Raw genomic sequence first — 21,364 nt, forward strand, 5'->3', positions numbered from 1 at the left:
GGATATGGGAAGCTGTATATGAGATTTTGGAGATTTGTGGCGTTTTATAGCATTGCTCTCTTTTTGCATATCACTGAGACTAGATTGGCATGCTCAGATACCAGATACCCTGCATTACATTGGACATACGAATTTCAGAAAACTGATCGATGATTATGAGATTATCTACATCTGGACTCATCTAATTAAGCTACATTCGAAATACATTGCTTTATGTCACAAATATCGGGGTATAAATGGTCAAGTGAATATACGGGGCTGACTTTCCAAGACCAATCACGAGAAACAAACATTGCACAGGATCTACCCTCTCAGAGGGAGAACCTTGGAAAGAATCACGTCCTGTCGACAAAGAGGACACTCAGGCTTCTCACGCACCCAGTCCCTCACGCAAGTCCAGCAGAAAACATGTCCACAGGTCGTGACACTGGGATCCTTGAAGAGTTCCAAACACAACGTGCACCTGCTTTGCTGACCTGGTGGGATCCAGGGAACGGCATCCGCATCCTCGCCCAGGTCATACCGAGGCATAGACGCAGGGAGGTTCGGAAGGGAAGGACTCTCAATTGAGGGGATTGCAGAACCGTCTCGTTTTTCAGTAGACTCCAGCATCTCAAACTCCAGCTCCGGGTTTTCTTGCTGCTGCTTCAGGCTAGCGGTGACCTTCCTGACGTGAGAGACACCATGCACGGCGATCTGTAGGATGAGTAGAACACCCAGGACTTCATAGCCAACGCGTTGCTCATTCTCGTCGAGTTTCTTGGTGAACACGTAGCGGAGATTCCAGAACCTCTTAGAGAGGTGGTAATACGAGCCGGTGAAGTAGAAGGTCGCGATGCTAAGAGCGTAAACAGGCGAGAGCGAGGTTATCGAATCGAGATGCTCGAGAATGTACTTCTGAACCCTCAACTTCGTAATCAAAGGCTGTTTCTCCCGCTTCCCCTTTTCCTTTCCGGGCAGCACTGGCTGCTGCGCAGCCGCCTGTTGAGCTTTGAATTGTTGCCGGGCAACACTCCGTTCCAGCTTCGCGCGTAACCGCCGTCGAAAAGCGGGAAGGATACGCTGGAGAACCCAGGGGACCACGATACTGCTCAGAATGTATCCCGCTCTGCGGATGGTCGATGGGAGTTGAAGGGTGTCATCCTCTAGCTGAACGAGGTCGCAGTATTCCTCCCCCAGTGTTCGGTTACCGATCAAGGTCGTTAACGAGAAATACAGAATCTCTGTCAGGTGCTTGATGGAATCGGAATGAGCGTGAGCGAACCGGGCTCCACGGAGTGAACGGGCAATGTTCTGGGCTTGATTGATCAAACTCCCTGTAATAAAGCCATCCTTCTCATGAGAGCGGATAATGTCCGGAGATGTTGCGAACGGGTAGAAATGGGCCGAGGGAGAGGTGGGAATCGTGGAAAAGTCTTCGTCTGCCATTTTTTGCTCAACCGGAGAGAAGCTCGCGCATAGAGTATTATAATATTATACCTTCAAGATCATATCATTGTCTCTGTCCTCCTCACCGTGACCGCATCGCCAGCGGTCTAAGATGCCTCGGCAATATATCCCGTGACTGGTCACCTGACCGCGCATCACGTTGGAAACCCCGATCCAAAAATGGCACAGAGTCCAGACCCGCTAACCGCAACAGGAAAGGGTCCCAAAGACAGCGTGAAACCCCGACTTGTCCCTGAAGCTTCACGACTGCAATGGTTGTGATTCCCAGTGCCACCACTCACCCCTAGTCGCTCTTTTGCCATTGTTCTGTTGCTTTTCATTTTTTTTTTCTTCTCTTTTTCTTCTTTGGGGATTTTTTTGCCGGATTTTTCTTCTCTTCACGTCTCCATTTCTTCCTTTCCCTCCTTCCTTCTCCCCCTATCTCGGCGCTGTTCTTCAGCTCCGCACCGTCAATGGAATATGGGCCCTGATCAACATGCTCAATTGGATGATTTCAGTCTCTTCCTTCCTTTTCCCTATCGTGTCGCGGTGATACTGGTGGCCGGTACGTGTGTCTACTCTTGGCAGTGTCCGATTTTCGATGTTCAGCCTTATTGATTATCTGTCGTGATGGCCAGGTTTCTGGGGCTGGGGTGTCAATCTCCAGTACCTCCGAAAAGCGAACATCGTGGGTTTATCCGACATCCGTACCTAATGGGTCATGCAATTGAATTAAGATTGACTTGTTTTCTCTGTAGGATGTCCCTGCGCTGATCCGATACCCTGCCCGTCAATCCCCTCAACAACCCCCTCACCACTCCTCCGCCTACCGTCTCGCAAGACTCTTGACTCTCCCTCTCGTCATCACTCTCCTTATATTCTGGGTGGCCACCCATGGGTCTGCTCACCTCGTTGAGCTGTTGGATTTCATCCCGCAGGCATACATCGTGAGCTTCTTTGTGATCATAGCGCTGCCGTTCAATCGCGTCTGCAAGGCTGGGAGACGCCATTTTCTTCTGTCGCTGAGACGAATTAGTATTGGAGGACTCGCGGAGGCCCAGGATGGCAAGTTTGGAGACATTCTCCTGGCGGATGCCTTGACCAGTTACGCCAAGGTCATTGCGGATCTATATGTGACCTTTTGCATGTTCTTCGCGCGGGGGATTTCGAGCACGTCGAAGCCGAATCGTACCTGCGGACACGACTACATCGTGCCCATCATCATCGCCATTCCCAGCATTATCCGGTTTCGACAATGTTTGATTGAATACATCCGCGTCCGTCGTGCTGGTGCGACGAGGGAGAACAGAGGCTTCCAACACTTGGCAAACGCGTTGAAGTACGCTACTGCATTTCCGGTCATTTATCTTAGTGCCAAGTTGAGGAATTACAGTCCTTTGGTGTTCTATGGATATAGCGAGATGGATTTGGCTCGGCTATTGTATGCTACTTGACTCTACTTTCTTTTTTTTTTTTTTATAAAAAAAAGAAGAAGAAGAGGAAACCTTTGCTAACACCTAGCAGACTCATCTGCACCATTATCAACTCTACCTACACATTCTGGTGGGATGTGACCAAAGATTGGGATTTGACACTCTTAACCGGGTCGCGTGACACATCGGAATACCCGTATGGACTGCGGCGCCACCGTTACTTCTCCTCTGACCGACTATACCGCTATGCAATTCTCATTGACCTGGTTCTTCGCTTCTCGTGGGCTTCCAAATTCGTGCCGGGTTTGTTGTGGCTCACCGAGCGGGAATCTGGCCTCTTTGTCCTCATGTTTCTCGAAGTTGCACGGCGATGGATGTGGGTTTTCTTTCGGGTAGAGGCCGAATGGGGTAAGTCTTGCCCTCTTTGTTTCTTGGCCGCATTTTTGCCCGTTGTTTCAACGTGGTATTAGCGGTCTTTCTTGCGCTTCTGTTTACTAACGGTTTGGCCCCACAGTGCGAAGCCATCGCGGTCCAGCCCCCGACGATATTCTCCTTGGCGAATTCACCGGTAAATTGGATGCAGATTAAATCTCATCGGTGTATGATCTGATCCGCCTATTCAACGACTTTTTCTTTATACTTTATCGTTTGCTGATTCGCCATATTATATTCTCTTCTGTTAAATATTAGGTCTGGCTTTTCTTTTTATCATTTCTTTCTTATATGTCTCTTTATATTCTTCCTTTGAGATGACTGAAATTTTCAAGATATGTTTGTTTAGGGCAGTGGAGTAGTGCGTGGCTTATGCATATAAAATTGGGCAATAGTTTTCTATGTTTTTTTTTTCTTTTACTGTGGGTAATCGTGCTCTGATGCGGTATTGGTAGTCTGTCAGAATAGTTGCTAGTCATTAAATTTCATTGAAAGCATAGCATTCAAGATCATGGACCAGTACATACTCATTATTGTCATCCTCGTCATACTTAACGCTGCATTAAAATAGACATGACTTTCATATATCATAACCAATCCCTCAATATCAACATCACCTTCGATTCCAATCCGGTCCCGGCCTCGCATGGCCATCAAACAAATCTTCCAAATACTCACTCGGCGCCCTCCCCTGCGGCGGCGACACCTGGTTCGGATTCAAACTACCACTCGACATACTATCGCCAGACAACGATCTTGAATGACCCAAACCCGTGTAGCCACCAGCATCACCCGCAAGACGTGGATTCGGCGAAACCGGCGGGCTGACTATTGGGATTTTCCGCGCGCGCGGTGGAGGGGGGTATGCACGTTTTCCTTTGTAAGGTGGTTGGTATCGTTCGCTTGCGCTTAGACTTGCACTTGTTGGGATTGGGCCGGTGCTTGCACGGGGTGTGCTAGTGCTTGCAGTGCCGTAGCCGTGGCCATAGCCGTAGCCTGAGTGGTGCTGGCTCGACCGTTTCCCACTGTGCATGCTTGCTCCAGCGGTTGGGGAGAAGAATAGCGCGTTGCTTGAGCCCGGAACTTCTCTCATTCTTGGGGGTCCACGACTTCCGCTTCCGCTTCGACGGCGGTGGTGGTGACGATCGTATTCTCCCCCAGTTGCATTTCCAGCAGGCGCGTTATCCGGAATACCACTCGGCAATTGCCCTCTAGGCATCGATCCCGATCTGGATCTGGACCTCGACTTCGACCGTGCGGATGACCTCCTCCTCCTACTTCTCAACAACCCCCTCTTCTCAGACGACTGCATCGCAGCAGCCTGCTGCCGAACAGACCGATTCACAGACCACGCAACCAACCCGCGCCATGCCAGGACCGCGAGTCCTAGAAATCCCAACACCGCACCAACAGCAATGAAGACAGCCCCCTCCGGGGTGCTAGATGTTTGCATGTAGGGCGCACCTGCTGTTGGTGGGACGGTTACGGTGGGGTAACTGCTGCTCGTTGAGCTTGAGGATGATGTCGTTGAGGAGTCGGTCGAAGACGAAGTCGAGGCGTCGGTGGTGCTTGTTCCTGTATCTGTTGTTTCGGCGGATGTCGCTGTTGCGGTGGCATCGTCGGTGGTTGCGGCATCGTTGGCGTCTGTTGTGTCTTGGGCTGCTGATAGCTTGGCTAGCAAGGCAATGGCTAGGAAAAGTAGTAGTGCGCTGGATGTTCTGCGCCCCACCAGTGATAGTCTCATGTCGTAGTGGTGTGGACGTGGTATGGTATGTATGTCTCTCAATGGCGGAGTAAACAGAAGAGCATTTGCGATGACCTTATCCAACTCTATAGATAACGGCCAGGTTCGAATCAGATAGTGTGACTCGAGAATCCTCGGGTTGTGCATAAGCATGCGTCGAAACCCGATATGGAGGATGGTGCTTGACAATTCATGCACGATTGGGCTCAAACAGATCATCAACAAATAAGCACTAAGGTGCAGGGCGATAGCGCACCAATAATGGTAAAACGTGGAGGATGTTATACCTCGGATTCAATCGATAGCAAACGGATTACTCCATATCAACAGTATAAGCCAGATAAGAAACGTGGTGTTGCAAATGCGACGATGCGACGAGGTGATTGTTTGACCGGTTGGTTGCCCCGTGATATATTACTGCCTGAGGCTACAACACGTGATATCTACAGGTACATTTGAAGATGTTATGGTCATGCATCAGGTTATAGTATATCATACAGTACATAACAAGCAATCAAATAACCGAATTGGGCAAAAACGCAGGCATACGCAAAAAATCATAAACACTTAAAAGACCAAATCACTGCTGCTTCCTCTGCACAGCGGAGAAAGTATCCTTCTCGAAAGCCGCATAAGGAACTTCCAAGCTCAAGAGGGCCTGGATTCCGACATACAGGATCATAATGCAGACGAAAACAGCAAAGAAGCCCATGAACAGGCCTATGCACAATCAGTATAAGACCTTTCAGAAATGACTTTAGAAACATACCTGGAGTGAGGTACTGATACTCCCGGAAGAGGGTCTTTTTAGACGAATCCTGCTTTGTGTAGTCCGAATAGTCCCGCTTCAATTCTGTGCGAAGGGGCTCCTGGTAGGATTCGTCATCGGGTCTGTAGACGGTGTCCTCGAATTCCCGCGGCGACGTCACGTAGAGAAGCGTGTACTTCGACGAGGGAATACGATCGATAATGTCGGAAAGGAAGCCATCTAGTACCCATCAGTATCAGCACAGAATATATCGCCATTGTAACCGCACGAACCGTTATCAGAAAGCTGCTGTGCCCGGTCAGGGCCCAGAGAAAGCATAGGGAAGTTAATAGCGATAACGTGCGGAGCGTCGCCAAAATACGAAGGGTAAGAACCAGCTACGCCACTATCAGTACCAATCCACTATCATCCCCCCGATGAACGTCCACTCACTCGAAGCATCAATAACGGTAGTCTCCGCCCCACAAGCATTTCCGATCATATTCTGAACCTCCTTTGCATCCACCACACCAGAAACCTCATGAACCGACGAAGTCGACCGAATCGCATTATCCTTGCCGGTCATCTTTGCTCCGAGACGAGGGGCCGACTTGCGAGTCGCGAAATCAGTGCTATGCACCCCCGGCTGGTAAGCGACGACATAATAGTCCGATGGGCAGGAGTTCAAATGCGATCCGAGATCGTTCAGCAACGAGGTAGACAGTGCGAGATTCGACGACGGTAAAAGGATCCTAATTAATTTTATTGCCGTCAGTCACTCAAAGCTAAGCTCTAACCCGCAGGGGATTCGCTCCGCGACGTACTCTGAAGTCGATGCCAGGAAGAAGGGCGAGGTATCGCGGAACGCGCTAGCCGTTGCTGCTCCCAGCGCGAGCAGGCCTAATCCGCTCAGATGCATATTGTCAAGAGAATGTCGATATATGAGTCCTTTGGATACTGTCCGTCGTTCGATGGTTCCGGGACCAGCTCCGATGATGTTGGCGCCAGGTGGATATTCACCGCTCGGAGGCGGTCGAGCCAATCGCGGACCCGTCAGGCAATTTCTGCTTTTTTTACGGAGATCTACCAGATTTATTTCGCGTCTTTCTTTATATTTCAATTAATAGCATAAAGCAATATGGGGCTAAACAAAAAGCGCAAGGTAGCGAATCAACCTGAAGAAATCAACTTCGACTTTGACGCCCGACAACAATTCCTCACAGGCTTTCGCAAACGAAGGCTGCAGCGCGTGAAACATGCACAAGAGGTCGCAGAGAAGCGGGCACGGGAAGAACGGATAGATTACCGGAAAAGGGTACGAAGCTTTCTGGTCGATGAATGGAAAGAACAAAGGAACTAATTGCAATGCAATGTGTACAGGTCCGGGAAGAGCGGAAAGCGGAATACGAACGGGCGTTTGAAGAGCATCAACGACAACTCAAAATGCTCATTGAAGAAAACGAGAATGACTCAAATGATTCCGGGAACGAGGGCAATGAGGGCGAGGATGAGGAATGGGAGGGTTTTGCGGAGCCACCCGCTGTGGACTACGAGGCCGAATACATCGACGAGGATAAATACACTACTGTAACGGTAGAGGAGATGGATCCGTCAAGAGAAGGCCTGCTCAAGTACGAGACGCAAGAACAGTCAGATGACGAATTAGACCAAGACGAGGATAAAAAGGCACAGCAGACGCCCGAGGACGCCAATTCGAAAGACCCAAAGAAGAGACCGCAGACGGATAAACCCAAGAAAAAAAAGAAGTTCCGTTACGAAAGCAAGGAGGAACGAAAGCTCAACCAGGCGAAGCAACGGTATTCCAAGGCCAGAAAGGCAAGAGGGCGACGCGGCGAAGAATAATGATACCACCAGAAGAACCTGTCGATACCATGCCATGAAGAAAGTTGTGCTTATACTGATTCTATATTCAGCGCCACAAAGCTTGATTAGATATACTATATGTACCCTATAAAAGAAAACACAGAAGTGTCAGGCTCACAAGACCAGGAGGGGAACAATCCGTGGGAAGATGGGGCAAGTTGCATAAGAATGATTATGCCCCAACTTTAACGGCGAGAATTGATTATCCTCCGCCAACACACACGAGGCTAATGAACAAGCTGTAAAATGCACACACGAGAAAAGAAAAGGAGAACAAGAGAATAAAAGTGTATATTTGATGAAAAAAGAGGCTGAGTCCCGCATCTCCCGACACTCTTACGCCCGTACCCAGATCCGTTCTTAGACGTTGCTGATGGAGACCTCGAGGTCGTGCAGGTCCTTCTGCAATTCGGCATGCTTCTTCGCCATCTCCTCGTACTTGCTCTCCCACTGGTCACGAGAAGCCTCGAGCGCCTGCACCTTGCGTTCGTAGTGACCAGCCTTGACGTCGGTTTGGCGGAGTCTGTGTGAGAGAACAGGGTTAGTAAATGCGTCGACATGCGGCAGGAAAGCAAGGGGAAAACATGGGTAGGGTGAGGAAGATTATCGGTATCAGAGATAAAGCATACTTTTCATTTGTCTCCCGCAAATTCCGGTCAGCCTCTTCAGCCTCTTCTTCCAAGATCTGCAGGCGTCTCTGCAAAGCCTCATTCTGAGTGTCATGCTGAGCACTCTGGTTGGCGGCATCCTTGGCCTCCTTGAGCGTAGTCTCCATCTTCTCAACCTCACCCTCCAGGAGTTGGTTCCGGTGGTTGAGGGATGTGATTTCCTGCTCCTTGGCCAAGTTCTCCTGCTCCATCGTTCTAACCTTGGCCTTGAGCTCCTCGACCTTCTCCTGGGCGTCTTCGGCCTCCAGGCGGAGGGTGTTCATTCTCTAGACACAACTACCCGTCAGCATCCCGTTTTCATCGTTTATAATTATCCAGGAGTAAACTTCGGCTCCATCTTGACTTCCCTGAGCAAACCTGCTCTTCCCATAATGAGATTTCGGGAAATGGTGCAAGAGGAAAGTTGTGCATGTGCATCGGGGCTGCTCACAGCTACCCCGCCGAGCAGGGGGGAATGCAGCGACTCACCTCCTTGATCTTATCCATTTTTGCGGGAGTAAAAGAAGGTTTATCTGCAAGAAGGGAGGAATATGTATGTGGTGCAAATAGGCGATCAACAAGGAAAAGTTTAGATGGCAGTGATGGATAATGTCCGGCCTTCGCTCAGCGACAAACCAGTGTACAAGTACGGGACGGAGTAGAATAAGAAAGGGAAAGCTGTCAACGTGGAGGGATTGGACGAAGGGATGGGAGGCTGTATTAAATACCGTACTAGTGTCCGCTCCCTTTGCAAGGCGGTGTGGTTGACTGCAGTGGCTGAATGGTCGATAGTGTCTGGCTTCTCCTATTTTCTAAGGGGAGGGGGTGGTAATACCGTTACCATACGTCCCCGTTGGTCCCATGGCTCCTCCTAGCGGCTCTTACCAAAGGATCGCCTTGTTTTTGTCTCCACGGGCAACGACGGCCGCTGGGAAAGAAAACACCCTCTCAAAAGTGCTGCACCTTCTTCGACTATACTTCAGACAATGTACTCCAGCTCCAGCACACCGGCCACCGATAAAAGCCACTAGCGATTGCAATCAATATTTCGACCCGTTCCCACTCCGACACTTTCGAGTCTACACCCAGAGACATTCGATCCATTGGTTACGACCCCCTCCCCTCAAAGCGAACCCACCAATACTATAAGTCACGATCGCCCATTCCCGTTTGTTCGATAATCCACCATGCTGGCTGTGCGAGACCAGGAGAATTTGGTGCATGCCCACCAGACCGTGGCTGCTGGAAAGCCGTTGAATCAAGGCACAAAGACTCCTGGCGCACGAGCTCCCAAGACCCCGTTCAAAGTCCCACTGAACGACGAGAATGGACTGTTGGCTTTTGGAAAGAAGACTGTGAAGGCAAATGGACGGGGAAATGAGAACTTGAAGCCGGCCAGGGATGCGTTTGTTACTCCTCTGCGTAAGGGCACTTCTGAAGGCAATGGGGAATCATGGTATTGACTGAGGATATAGCAGAGAACCGTCAACGGGCGCCGCTGGGCATGAAAACGACCAATGCCAAAGCAAAGACCCCAGCACCTATTGGCACGAACAAGCCCGAGAGAACCAACAGGAGGACGTCGACTCAGAAAGTGAAGAAAATTTCTCCCTTGCTACAGCAGAGTGAGCCTGAAACAGCAACAAAGTCAATCCAGGATGATGTGCCAGATATTGAATATATGCCGCCCAAGCCTAAAGGTGAGATTATAATTATAAATTATTATCCGATTAGCCGCTGACTCTCGGCTGCGTACAGAGCTCCCGGACCTCCCGGGCGACATTATATACGACACAACTTTCCCTCAGTTCAGACCGGAGAACCTCGCGCGTGGGTTGGAGAGCACCTACAGTGGTAACGAGATTGGAAGCGACGGGCTTACGAAGCGGGAACGAAAGTACAAGGAAGCTTCGATCGCCCAGGACAAGATGATGGACGAAATGATTCTTAAGCAAATCGACAGTATTGGATTTGAGGAAGCCAACGAAATGGATCCCATGAAGGATGCATCGAAACGCCGCATTGAACCCCGTCGAGTGAAGGTTCCTACCCCAAAAGTCAAATACAGCAACGTTTCGACTCTACGAGCCCGGGATGCAGCGGCAGCATTGTCAGCTCCCGAACCTTCATACCCACGAACTAGAGCTGCGTCCCGACCCCGAATCAGTTCGTCCATTCATACAATGAGAAAGCCCAGGGCTCCCGCAAACCCGTCTCCTATGCGCCATAGTGCTGCTGTCGCAAACTCCAAGACTACCGTTGGCTACTCCAAAGGCAGAGAAGTCTCCACAAGACTGCATGGTAAGCCGTCGACCGCTGCGAAACAGCCAGCACCCAAGAACATTTTGTCCCCCGATACGTATATGCAGCTCTACGGAACGCCGCCTTTCGGATCAGAGATGTGGCTCCGCTGCAAAGCTGCCGGTTGCTTCGATGATGAACAGAGCCAGGCGAAAACCATCCCGGAGCCCCTTCCTACCTTCGACGAGGATGACGAGGCGCTTAACTTCCAGTTAGCGCTATGATCAAGCGACAAAACTTTCTATGGCATTCTAAGCGACTTTGGATCGGTATCCTTTCTTACATGGTTCTTCTGATTTTTTTCTTTTTTCTTTTTTCTTTTCTTTTCTTTTTTTTTTCAGTTTATGGTTTGGGTGGTAATCATGCGTGTCGACGGGACAGGACCTATGGCGTTTATCTTTTTTTGACAAATGATTATTGGCTTATGATCTTCATCAAGGGAATTTTGTGTATCACTATTTTGGTATCAGCATGGCGAACGATAACTACTACGTATTAGGTACGAATAAGCAGTCAATTATATTTCACGGGCAATTTGTTGTGGAGATATTATTCCGGAATATTCAACTGTAGAATGTTATTATTAGAACTCGCAAGCTGTTCTGTTTCAGGGACTCCATAGCAACCGTGTGACTCCATTCCGAGGAACCGTGGCACGGACGGTTCACTCTGGACAATCGCATTTGTACTCCGTACTATGTAGAGGACAGTAAAGACTTGAATAACGCGATGTAGGTAATCTAAAGAAAGTACTTTGGTAGCCATCAACTAGAACTTGTCCATACGTAAACCGCAGTTTGATCATTTATATGCATACAACCAATACTCCATAAACTTTGTCCATCCCCCGAACGCCGAAAACACTGGGATTCTTCGACCATTCAACGAAACCACCAGCTCCTCAGACTGCAACCATACCAGGGGCCCAGGATTCACCAATTCTCTTTACCTCGTTGATAAACTTTTTATTTGTGATCTCCTGAGATGTCGAGGTTGGTACAGCCGCATTCTTGACTAGAGGAAGGTGATCATCAGGGGAGTAGAACGGGTTTTGCAAGAGTTGGATGTAGGCAGTTTGGAGGGCGTGAAAGGCCTGGATAAGTCCGTTAATCAAATACTCATAGCTTCTAGAATATGGTAAAGTATCACGACTCCGTCCGCCAACTCTAGAGTCGCAAGTTTGGACATACTGGTTTGAGGTTGCCATCTCTTAACCCACTCATGGCAGCGCCAGCACCTTTGGATTTTTCTGCGCCAATAGGTACTTGTTGCCCCATTAAATCCACCACTACCAGGAATTTGACGCCGGTGGTTGTTAACCAACCGTAGGCTGCTAATCTTTCATCGACTGCATGTAATAGGCCCAGGTCTTGGCTGATGGCAGTCTGCTTCTGATGGATGTCAAATATATCAAGACATGAATTTAATAAGAAGTTGAATTCAATAGTTGAGTCTGTATAAGGAGGAAATAGTGAGATGTGGAGAGGGTTATCCTTTAACAGTTAGCAGTGATCTTTCTGTTGCAGGGATGATGATATCATACGGCTTTCCCGATAACGGCAATGCAAGCAATCTTGGCTGTCATACTGAGGGCTTTCTCTGAAAAGAGAATTATATGTGTTGCGCTGGCTAATGATCGAAAGTTGGAAGCGATATACTGGAAGTCGGAGCTGGCACGGGATCGCCGCGGCTCACCGCCCCTGGAACTGGTTCCTGTTCCGTGTCCCTCTCCCTCGTCTCATATTTCTCCCTCTATTTAAAAACAACACCGTGTCAGCCTTTGCAATTGTTTCCTGGCACTTTCTCTCTCCCTCCCCTCCCTTCTTCTCTCATCGTCACCTCAGCCATGACGACGGAGAAGATTCACTCCGAGTCTCCTGAGGAGTTCGAGTTCATCGAGACTCCTCCGGCTTCTTGCATCACTCCCGCGGACCCATGTGGTGTGCGGACGACAACGGTAAGCTTTGGTTTTTTTTTTTTTTTTTTTTTTTTTTTTTCTTTGGCTGCTGAATACTCTGTGGTCTCCAATTGGCCTGGTCCACGCTGGCTTGGATTCCGGTTTTAGCTACGGCTACGGAGTTGACACTCGTGCGTCAAGGTACACGGAAGCTAACTGCTTATTTTCTCATTGCAGTACCCTGCTATCAAGAATGCTCCCGTTCCCGCCGACTCCCCTGGCAGCGATGGCTTCTCCAACATCCTGCTCTTCTCTTTGCTCGTGCTCATTCCGTGGTACCTGGCCCGCCAGGTTGGCGGTGGCTTCTACACCACCATCTTCTTCGCTATCTTTACCACGATCCCCATTCTGATGGCCTACTGGACTATTGCTTCCTCCGTCTCTCCCCGTAAGAATGAGAAGGCCAAGTACGCTGGTCGTCCTGTCGAACACTACCTTCAGTTCCACAGCGAGCATGACCGTGCTGCCTACCGCGGCAAGAGCAAGATTCCTATGGAGGTCTTCTACGAGAAGTACTTCAATGGCGAGGTTGACTTCAAGGGCGATGCTCTTGAGTGTCTCGAGTTCCGTCACGATTGGGCCAACTTCCGCTTCACCATGGGTCTCTACAAGCACTTCCTGTTTGGTTTCATTCCCGAGTTGCTGATCCACTCTCGTTCTCAGGGTAAGAGATATCGGTTGAAAGATAATAGAATTTTTCTGACTTTTTTTAAGATGAGGAACAGGTCCGTGATCACTACGACAGAGGTGACGACTTCTACGCTTGGTTCTTGGGCCCTCGCATGATCTACACCTCCGGTCTGATCGGTGACATCAACAGAGAGGAGACTCTTGAGGAGCTCCAGGACAACAAGCTTGCCGTTGTTTGCGAGAAGATTGGTCTTAAGCCTGGCGACACCGTTCTTGACCTTGGCTGTGGCTGGGGTACCCTGGCCAAGTACGCTTCGGTCCACTATGGCGCTCACGTTACTGGTATCACTCTTGGTCGTAACCAGACTGCCTGGGGTAACAATGGTCTCCGCAACGCCGGTATCGAAGACTCTCAAAGCCGCATCCACTGCTTGGACTACCGTGATGCTCCCCGTGTTTCTGGAGGCTACAAGAAGATCACCTGTCTTGAGATGGCTGAGCACGTCGGTGTGCGCCACTTCTCCAGCTTTTTGTCCCAGGTCTACGATATGCTTGATGACGACGGTGTCTTCTTCCTACAGATCGCTGGTCTCCGCAAGTCTTGGCAATACGAGGATCTCATCTGGGGTCTCTTCATGAACAAGTACATTTTCCCCGGTGCCGACGCTAGCACTCCCCTTGGCTTCGTCGTCGACAAACTCGAGGGTTCCGGTTTTGAGATCAAGGGCATTGACACGATTGGCGTTCACTACTCTGCCACTCTCTGGCGGTGGTACCGTAACTGGATGGGCAACCGTGAGAAGGTCGAAGCCAAGTACGGCAAGAGATGGTTCCGCGTAAGCTCCCTTTTCCTGCATAAGATTAATCAACATGAGACTAACGTTGTTTAGATCTGGGAGTACTTCCTTGCTGCTTCCACCATCACTTCCCGCCAGGGTGGTGCTACCTGCTGGCAGATCACCCTCGTCAAGAACATCAACTCCACCCACCGTGTTGAGGGTATCAACTCGCAGTATGGCCTCACTGGAGCCCGCCAGACCTCTATTGACACCGTTGGCAACGGCAGCGTCCCTAGTGCTCACGTGCCTACTCTTGCCAAATAAATGGACTAGGCGTTCTTGTCCATCTCGTGAGTTATGATAATTCGCGGTAACATCGACAACACAACAACTAAAGTACACAATGTACATAACGTGATTTATGGAATAATCTGACAGGGGATCGGGTGAAAAATATGGAAAATTAAGCATGGGAATGAGGAAAAATGATGAAACTACGTGTATGATTGTTCGGATCTATATACCCTCCATGGCTCGATGAGCTGGAGGGCAATGTATCTCTATGGCAGAAGATATGTCGTAATGAATTTGTAATGGTTACTTCCCCAACAAAAGTAGAGGCTATATATATTGACCCAACGAACACCGTGTCATCCTTATTCAGATGCCTGTCATTTATTCAATCCTCTTGAATAACTTAGCCCTACTACCAACACTGCAACATGCACTCACAGCTGCAGGGCTAGCCTTATGAAGAGTAGACTTGTTGAACACCTGTGACGACTGCGGTACATCCAATGCGGGATTCTTAGTAAAGAACCCATCCGGCCGTAGCATAACACTGATCTTCTCCATGGGCATGACAGGGAAGTCTTCGACGCGAGGGTTATGTGTTAACCCGAAGGCTGCATTGCGTATTAGCACTCTGTTCACGTACCAAAGGAATCTTGAAAGGAAAGACAAAGGGGACAAGGGAACATACTATGCCACAACACTACATCCTCATTCTCCGTCCCTTCGTTCCTAGCAACCCATGTTTCAACGCCCTCCGACCGTCTCGACTGATTCGTAAATTCCCCCGCAGCAAATAGCTCCTCATCCCGGTATTTCGTAACCCAAATCGGCTTACTAGCAAACACAGCTCTCTGCCACCCCAGCGACTTCTTGCTAGCCAGCATCATCTGACTCGGTGCCGTCATAAGCTTATATGCGACTGGCTTGTAGGTGATGGGGTTTTTAATGGAGTCATTCCGGATTTTGAAGACGCGGTGGCGTGAGGTGTCTGTTTCTGCGGTGCCCGATTTGCGGAGCGTTGTTTGGTTGGTTGTGTAGCCTACGCCGTAGGGGTTTTTCTCGTCGTCTTCGGGAAGTGGGATGCTATCTTCGTAGTATATTGTGTTGTTGTAACCATCGATGGCCGGGTCGATGCGCAGGGAGAACATGTGTTGGTGGAATGGGGCCATGACGCCGGGTCCGACATTCGTGCCCCAGGGAACTGTCTCGCCGTTTTGGTTGTCGAAGGGAACTGTGGAGAGAATGCCTGTGGCGCGGACTTCGAGTTCCACGTTTGCGGCTTGGTCAAAAATATATGCGAAGATGTACTCGTAGTTGGCGACGGTGCAGATGATTTGGAGGACGAGTTGGCGGTTGCGCACAACTGTTGCGGCACCGGTACGGTAGTTGGTGTGCTTGTGTTGGAGACCATTGTCTTGTTCGTGCATGCAGATTACGTTTTGCATTTGCACAGGGTTGCCTTTGGAGTCGGCTCTGTAGCCGTCGAAGTATTTGATGTGGCCAAGGCAGTCGCAGCCTAGGGATAGTTGGTTGGCGTTTAAGCCAAAGCCAACGTCGCCGACGTCAAAGGCTTGCTTTCGGTGGTAAGGTGCGCGGGGGTCTATCTCGTTAGCAAGATCCATTTTCGGTTCTTCTGATAGTAGGGCATTCACCTCCATAAGGAACAGTCATCTCCGAAACAGAAAGACGATATAACAAACTGCGGTCATCGTATGTCACATTATGAATGACAAGACCCTCACGGCTGTTGAACCCTACTCTGAACCGCCATTTCTGCCAAGATACCAGATTGCCGTCGACATTAAAAGAAGGCCCCTCGGGCTGCTGTGCAATATAAGGCTTGAGATCCTGTCTGAGCGGTTCATCCAAAAGCTCATGTGCATATTGCACAGCCCTGACAGGCTTCCATGGCTGCGTTTCCACAGAGGCAGTATCCGCACCACCAGGAAGATAGTCCATACGGACAAGTTCGTGCGTGGTGCCGTCAAACACAGGCGAGAATTTGCATGGCAGGGAGTAATGGTTGTTCTGAGGATGTTCGACTTCAACCATATACATGAAGCACTGGAAGAGGCGTCGTGTTTCATTGGCGTCATCTGTGCCGTACATCCAGGGATCATTGCAGACGGTAATCCCTGGCGGGAGCTTGAGTCTCTCGATTTCAGCCTGTACTGCTGGATGATGCATGCAGAGGTCTTCAATATCGGCTAGTTCGTCGATGTCAACGGGTGCCTATCGTTGTCAGTACAGTCACATGGATAGGATGTGGAGATGAGAACGCACTTGCACCTCTTTGGGCATTTCCTTTGCGTAGATAATTGATCTGGTATCCGCGTTCAATAATGCCTTGTAGAACGATCCATTGTCGAGACGGTTGAAATAAGTGAGCAAAATACGAGCTGGCCTGGATGGTAAAGGCTGTCGTAATCTCTCTGCTTCGATGTATGGGATCACTTCCGCTTTAATAGGTTCCTGCAGGTCAATCTTCTTGTATCGCAGTGATACACCAGGAAAGGCTGCCTGCAGAACTCGAACAGCTAGCTGGATCTCCCCGGGCGTGATCGGGTCGAAGGGGTGAAGGTTTGTTAAAGGCATTGTGTAGGGACAATACATATATCAAATCAAGGGTAACCTTTTTGAGAGATGGTAATCGAAATCCAAAAGACTGTGCAAATTGAGCAGGACACTTAACTTCTTAAATACCCTACACTCCCTCATGCCATGCAGTATATCAGAGCATATCGGCCTTCTGGATGGACTTGCCATTTTGGGTAAACGAGCGGAGCGGGTCGCTCGCGTCCGGCGTCTGTCGGAGGGCCAGCCATATCACAGTGAAAAGAAAGAAAAAGAGTAAGTACAACCAGACATTCCAGTCCCGAGAGTAAACAGTGCTTGGACTGCCGCGAATATTCATTCGGTCACTAGGGTAAGACCGGGGCTTTTCTCCTGTTAGTCAAAGGGCTGTGGGAATGCTCGATATACAGACTGCAGATCCAATCACTACGGCATTACCATTGATTCACACTTTGTGTTAAGCGCTGGTATTATTATCCAAGACTAAAGACAGCACAATTAGTGCGGTTTCTATTACCAAGACCAAGAAGTTATCTTAATGACCCCCCGTACTAGTCCGAAGTCCCTTCGCAGAAGTCGGATACTGATAAGATAAGATAACAGCGCATCTCTTACTGTAAAAGGATTAGCGTCTGTTCTCCCCTCGTGACTTTCAACGACATCAATTTTTGCCTGGTTTGGCTGCATGCACTACACAAATCGCTGGGATGCATTTGAAACCCTCGTCTCGATCGTCTAGGAGCTCCATTGGCGATAAGAGCAGATTATGTGGCAGAAAAACCACTCCGCAGCATGAATCGAATTGGTACTACAACCTCGGCTGCGGACCATGCCGCATCAACGAAAAAGAAATACAGACGAGAAGGCGGGAGATGGTCTCGATCAGGTTGCTTGACATGCAAGAAGCGCCGGAAGCGATGCGATGAGGCTAAACCGAGGTGGGTATAGCCACTATCTATGCCGCATAGATCTAGATAGATCTATGATATCCGGGGTAAGGCTGACATTGATAGCTGCCATACCTGCACTAGATTAGGAAAGAAATGTGAAGGATATGGATCTATGTGGGCAGAGCCTTTGGATCCATTTGCGCAAGTGTTTCAGTCGGAAGCGCAGAAACGGCGGAGGATGAGTTCGTCTTTGCCATGCAGCTCGGATGGGGCTTCGGAAGAAAGTTCAGCATTATCGACTATTTCGCCTGTGTTGGTGGACTTTGATGACAATCCTTCTTCAGAAAATTATGCCCTGAGCGAAGAAATCAGTCAATCAGAATATACACCCTATGCATCTCCCCAACCCAGCTTCTACCTAACCCACCTCACCCCTCTCGAAACCCACTACCTTCAATACCATGTCGAGCAAGGTTCCAAACTCCTTGCCAACCTTGAAACCACTGAGAACCCCCTCCGCTCTCTCATCATTCCGCGCGCATTATCCTCCCCACTCCTAATGAAAGCCATGTGCGCATTGTCTGCGATGCACTTTTCCAATCGCTCTTTTGATAGTTTCGGTGCCAGTGTCAGTGCACAGACAGCCGCGACGAAATACTACATTCAGACTATGAAAGGGATACGGGTGGCATTAGCTGAAGATCCTGGTAGAGGAGTTTCGGATGAAGTGGTCCTGGCTGTTGGGCTTCTTTGCAAGTATGAGATTGTGCGCGGGAGCGTGAGGCAGTGGGCGGTACATTTGGGGGCGTTACAGAGATTAGTTATTTCGAGGGGTGGATATGGTTCTTTAGATCGGGACACGGCTGAGTATTTGTGTGGATTGTGCGTTTTTTTTACACCCCATTGTGTGAGGTTATGAGGCTAACGAGGGCAGCTTTACATACGCGCATAATGTAGCCAAACTTACCAATCGACGACACATCACCGGCATCATGCCGGAGGTCGACAGTGTGCGGATCAGGAAACTCGATATCTATATCGGTTATACAGAGGATATACTTAAGCTCTGCGCTAGAACATCTGATCTCCCATTTTTAGACCCTTTATCTCTACAAGCAGAAGTGGGCGAAATGTAAGCACATCTACATCCCTAGTTCAAGCATGCAGCTTACAAAAAAGTGATGCCTCCCTCCAAACCTGGTCTCCCACAACACCAACAAACCAATACATAATTCCGCCGGGATTGACACCTTCTGTCCTACTCCGTCTGCAAATGGTCGCAGAATGTTTCCGCGATGCAGCATATATCTACCTCCATTCCATTCTCGAGCGCATATCCTCCATATACCCCATCTCAACGTCCAAAGAAGAGGCCTTGCAGCGCTGTCTATCCCGCATAGAAACTTTCCATCTCGACCCAGAGTATTGTGAGTACTCAGCGTTAACGTTCCCACTGTTCATTGCGGGATGTGAGTGCCAGGCTACAGCAGAGAGGGACCTTGTTCTGAGGGCATTGGGGGCGTTAGAGAGGAATTTCGGAATTGGGAATGTTAGGAGGGCGAAAGAGATATTGAATGTTCTTTGGAGTGATAGCAGGGAGGGGAGGCATTGGTTAGATGTGTTGGAGGGCCTGAAGTGGGATGTCATTTTGGCGTAGGGATGGTATACGACTATTAATTATACTACTTGTTACCAAGGAGAGGTTTCTAGTGGTCAACGAGAATCTATGAGGACATAATCACCACCACTCAACTCAGATATTAACACCTCTCAACCCCAAGATGGCTAAGACCACCCTTGGACGTATCACCCTTCGGCTGTGCAAAATCCCACTGCGCAAAAATCTTGAACGCCCCTGAGTTCATAAAACTAAAGTCATACCCCTTAGTATGGAGTATAACCATCTCCTTGCCATTTAAGTATGCCTCGATAATACGCGGATATAGCCTGTATAGCGAAATCAAGAAGACCTAGACACCGTCAATTTACATGCATGTAGAATGAAAAGATTGCAATGGCTGGATGCACTGGGGTGATTTAAATAAACAAGAGTCCACATGTCTCAATTGACCTTACATTAGATTGATGCTCGTCAGAATCTCTCCGCGTGGGCGATGGGAATCATCGGCTCCCACGTCATTGTATGCAATGTATTTAATCTGTGATTTAACATAGCCCTGATATTGCAGTCAAATAGACCCCAACCTGCGTCTTAAAGGGTGCATTTGGCATAGGTTTCTGAATTCCTGGTAATCGTCTGGTCTGCAGCTTGCAGGTTAGCCGAACCCCAAAATAACAAAGCTCACTGCTTAGAAAACCACAGCTTCTGCTCATCTTTAGACATCTCCAGATCCAAGCACGATTCAATTAACAACCAGATAGAGTAAGCATGCTGTTTGAGGCACCGTAATCACTTGTACCACCAACGGTATAGGTGTCTCCCATGACTTTGTCTGTGGGCTCTCTGAAGCTTTCGAGGAAATATGGTGTAAAGAACTTAGGCCTAAGAGCCTTATCGCCTCCTAAGTCAAGGGGCAGCACTCGGATCTTAAGGTACTGGGGCGTGTTGGTAGTGAGTAGGTGATCATATTCTATACGCAGGATGGCTTTTCTGATGTATGGTACTTCTCTACTTAGGTTCTGGCGCTCTTCGGGTTCTAGGGGGTGTTTTGGATCCATTAGGGCCAAAGATGAATTGAATACAATGTTGAGATCGGTGTTGTTTGGTATAAATAGGACTATGCATGTCCAGGCAGAAAGACCTCTAGGTGGCATATCATTGGCCACAGAGTGGTTGCTTTTGGCGTGCACGCATATTAGAGTTGTATTTGAGTCCACGCTGCCATCTTTTTGAAATTCCTCTTCTTTCTCCCTGACTTAATAATCATCCTAAAATCTTCGTTGCTCGTTCCGAGATAACCGTCTAGTGTCCTTACCTCGAACTAATTCGCTACAAAGGGCTTGCAATGTAGGGCTAAGGAATAGTACGAGAGCAGTGTTGACGGTCTGTTCGTCTTTGGTGGGTGGGAATGATCCCCTGCAATTCACCGTTGTCTTCATCGTCGTCGTCGCCGTCCTCATTGTCAAAGACAACTCCCTGCTTAGACCTATTTGACTATGGAGAATAACTATGAGCCCTGTCACAGGATCGGGAGGAACTATGTAACAAACTGCTTTCCATGACACAATATACTCAGAGCATAAAGGACGATCACGTCATTCATATAGGTACACTCCAGAAATGCAACATTCAGGTGCTGCCTTTTGATTTTGATAGGCAATGGAGCACTCATGCCAAAGTTCTTTGCATCATACCCCCGTACAGACATGACAGACCCCAGGGAGGAGGTCACCTATGAAATCGACAAAACTAGCTTCTTCAGCCGCCTCAAGGACACGCGTACTCAATGTACCTATATCTTAGAGGATATTGGAGAATTTGGATCTAAGGATGTCGGGAGATCGGAAACCGTGGTTCTCCAAGCACTGAGTTACCAACCGTGGCGCACGTCTTCAAGTTGATGAGCTCACCCAAAAACTACAGGCCAGGTGATTATCATACATTCAGAAAGTCGTCCCAAATTCACCCCATTAGGCTATATTTTGGGGTCTACTGGATTGCT

General features: G+C 49.0%; 12 protein-coding genes across 12 annotated transcripts; 5 read left to right on the plus strand and 7 right to left on the minus strand.

Moving 5' to 3' along the window:
* Nucleotides 1–139: 139 nt before the first annotated feature.
* pex10 (ubiquitin-protein ligase peroxin 10) lies at nucleotides 140–1,518 on the minus strand. The gene has a single exon (XM_040782437.1). It carries the CDS (start codon nucleotides 1,426–1,428, stop codon nucleotides 304–306), a length of 1,125 nt encoding a protein of 374 aa, XP_040636939.1. The 5' UTR covers nucleotides 1,429–1,518; the 3' UTR covers nucleotides 140–303.
* A 390-nt stretch (nucleotides 1,519–1,908) lies between these two features.
* EURHEDRAFT_460769 (EXS domain-containing protein) lies at nucleotides 1,909–3,449 on the plus strand (the record flags this gene model as incomplete). Its single annotated transcript, XM_040784678.1, has 5 exons — nucleotides 1,909–1,993; nucleotides 2,067–2,116; nucleotides 2,187–2,869; nucleotides 2,953–3,269; nucleotides 3,376–3,449. 5 exons carry the CDS (start codon nucleotides 1,909–1,911, stop codon nucleotides 3,447–3,449), a joined length of 1,209 nt encoding a protein of 402 aa, XP_040636940.1.
* Nucleotides 3,450–3,536: 87 nt separating this feature from the next.
* EURHEDRAFT_154519 (uncharacterized protein) lies at nucleotides 3,537–5,420 on the minus strand. Its single transcript, XM_040777800.1, has 3 exons — nucleotides 5,325–5,420; nucleotides 3,821–5,242; nucleotides 3,537–3,730 (listed from the first exon to the last, which is right to left on the minus strand). Exon 2 carries the CDS (start codon nucleotides 5,188–5,190, stop codon nucleotides 3,907–3,909), a length of 1,284 nt encoding a protein of 427 aa, XP_040636941.1. The 5' UTR covers nucleotides 5,191–5,242; nucleotides 5,325–5,420; the 3' UTR covers nucleotides 3,537–3,730; nucleotides 3,821–3,906.
* Nucleotides 5,411–6,783, minus strand: EURHEDRAFT_414450 (Ac45/VOA1 transmembrane domain-containing protein). The gene is made up of 5 exons (XM_040782438.1): nucleotides 6,610–6,783; nucleotides 6,239–6,537; nucleotides 6,079–6,183; nucleotides 5,807–6,025; nucleotides 5,411–5,757 (listed from the first exon to the last, which is right to left on the minus strand). The coding sequence occupies exons 1-5, from the start codon at nucleotides 6,702–6,704 to the stop codon at nucleotides 5,618–5,620; spliced, it is 858 nt and encodes a 285-aa protein (XP_040636942.1). The 5' UTR covers nucleotides 6,705–6,783; the 3' UTR covers nucleotides 5,411–5,617.
* A 140-nt stretch (nucleotides 6,784–6,923) lies between these two features.
* EURHEDRAFT_404374 (rRNA-processing protein RRP17) lies at nucleotides 6,924–7,648 on the plus strand (the record flags this gene model as incomplete). Its single annotated transcript, XM_040780305.1, has 2 exons — nucleotides 6,924–7,100; nucleotides 7,166–7,648. 2 exons carry the CDS (start codon nucleotides 6,924–6,926, stop codon nucleotides 7,646–7,648), a joined length of 660 nt encoding a protein of 219 aa, XP_040636943.1.
* A 139-nt stretch (nucleotides 7,649–7,787) lies between these two features.
* Nucleotides 7,788–8,999, minus strand: EURHEDRAFT_414453 (tropomyosin). Its single transcript, XM_040782439.1, has 3 exons — nucleotides 8,806–8,999; nucleotides 8,299–8,603; nucleotides 7,788–8,192 (listed from the first exon to the last, which is right to left on the minus strand). The coding sequence occupies exons 1-3, from the start codon at nucleotides 8,821–8,823 to the stop codon at nucleotides 8,030–8,032; spliced, it is 486 nt and encodes a 161-aa protein (XP_040636944.1). The 5' UTR covers nucleotides 8,824–8,999; the 3' UTR covers nucleotides 7,788–8,029.
* Nucleotides 9,000–9,236: 237 nt separating this feature from the next.
* On the plus strand, nucleotides 9,237–11,226 carry EURHEDRAFT_387991 (uncharacterized protein). The gene is made up of 3 exons (XM_040779724.1): nucleotides 9,237–9,738; nucleotides 9,792–10,016; nucleotides 10,075–11,226. Exons 1-3 carry the CDS (start codon nucleotides 9,504–9,506, stop codon nucleotides 10,839–10,841), a joined length of 1,227 nt encoding a protein of 408 aa, XP_040636945.1. The 5' UTR covers nucleotides 9,237–9,503; the 3' UTR covers nucleotides 10,842–11,226.
* A 54-nt stretch (nucleotides 11,227–11,280) lies between these two features.
* On the minus strand, nucleotides 11,281–12,269 carry EURHEDRAFT_154703 (uncharacterized protein). Its single transcript, XM_040777801.1, has 3 exons — nucleotides 12,161–12,269; nucleotides 11,808–12,110; nucleotides 11,281–11,710 (listed from the first exon to the last, which is right to left on the minus strand). Exons 1-3 carry the CDS (start codon nucleotides 12,200–12,202, stop codon nucleotides 11,519–11,521), a joined length of 537 nt encoding a protein of 178 aa, XP_040636946.1. The 5' UTR covers nucleotides 12,203–12,269; the 3' UTR covers nucleotides 11,281–11,518.
* EURHEDRAFT_504518 (putative cyclopropane-fatty-acyl-phospholipid synthase) lies at nucleotides 12,247–14,307 on the plus strand (the record flags this gene model as incomplete). Its single annotated transcript, XM_040785814.1, has 4 exons — nucleotides 12,247–12,574; nucleotides 12,752–13,238; nucleotides 13,289–14,040; nucleotides 14,095–14,307. Exons 1-4 carry the CDS (start codon nucleotides 12,464–12,466, stop codon nucleotides 14,305–14,307), a joined length of 1,563 nt encoding a protein of 520 aa, XP_040636947.1. The 5' UTR covers nucleotides 12,247–12,463.
* A 351-nt stretch (nucleotides 14,308–14,658) lies between these two features.
* EURHEDRAFT_460707 (amine oxidase) lies at nucleotides 14,659–16,872 on the minus strand (the record flags this gene model as incomplete). Its single annotated transcript, XM_040784672.1, has 4 exons — nucleotides 14,659–14,929; nucleotides 14,962–15,877; nucleotides 15,930–16,509; nucleotides 16,561–16,872. The coding sequence occupies 4 exons, from the start codon at nucleotides 16,870–16,872 to the stop codon at nucleotides 14,659–14,661; spliced, it is 2,079 nt and encodes a 692-aa protein (XP_040636948.1).
* Nucleotides 16,873–17,643: 771 nt separating this feature from the next.
* Nucleotides 17,644–19,398, plus strand: EURHEDRAFT_460772 (Zn(II)2Cys6 transcription factor; the record flags this gene model as incomplete). The annotated part of the gene is made up of 4 exons (XM_040784679.1): nucleotides 17,644–17,789; nucleotides 17,865–18,623; nucleotides 18,676–18,873; nucleotides 18,921–19,398. The coding sequence occupies 4 exons, from the start codon at nucleotides 17,644–17,646 to the stop codon at nucleotides 19,396–19,398; spliced, it is 1,581 nt and encodes a 526-aa protein (XP_040636949.1).
* Nucleotides 19,399–20,108: 710 nt separating this feature from the next.
* Nucleotides 20,109–20,420, minus strand: EURHEDRAFT_404381 (uncharacterized protein; the record flags this gene model as incomplete). Its single annotated transcript, XM_040780306.1, has 1 exon — nucleotides 20,109–20,420. The coding sequence occupies one exon, from the start codon at nucleotides 20,418–20,420 to the stop codon at nucleotides 20,109–20,111; it is 312 nt and encodes a 103-aa protein (XP_040636950.1).
* Nucleotides 20,421–21,364: the final 944 nt, after the last annotated feature.

This window comes from Aspergillus ruber (assembly GCF_000600275.1).
Source record: "Aspergillus ruber CBS 135680 unplaced genomic scaffold scaffold00022, whole genome shotgun sequence".
Taxonomy (NCBI): domain Eukaryota; kingdom Fungi; phylum Ascomycota; class Eurotiomycetes; order Eurotiales; family Aspergillaceae; genus Aspergillus; species Aspergillus ruber.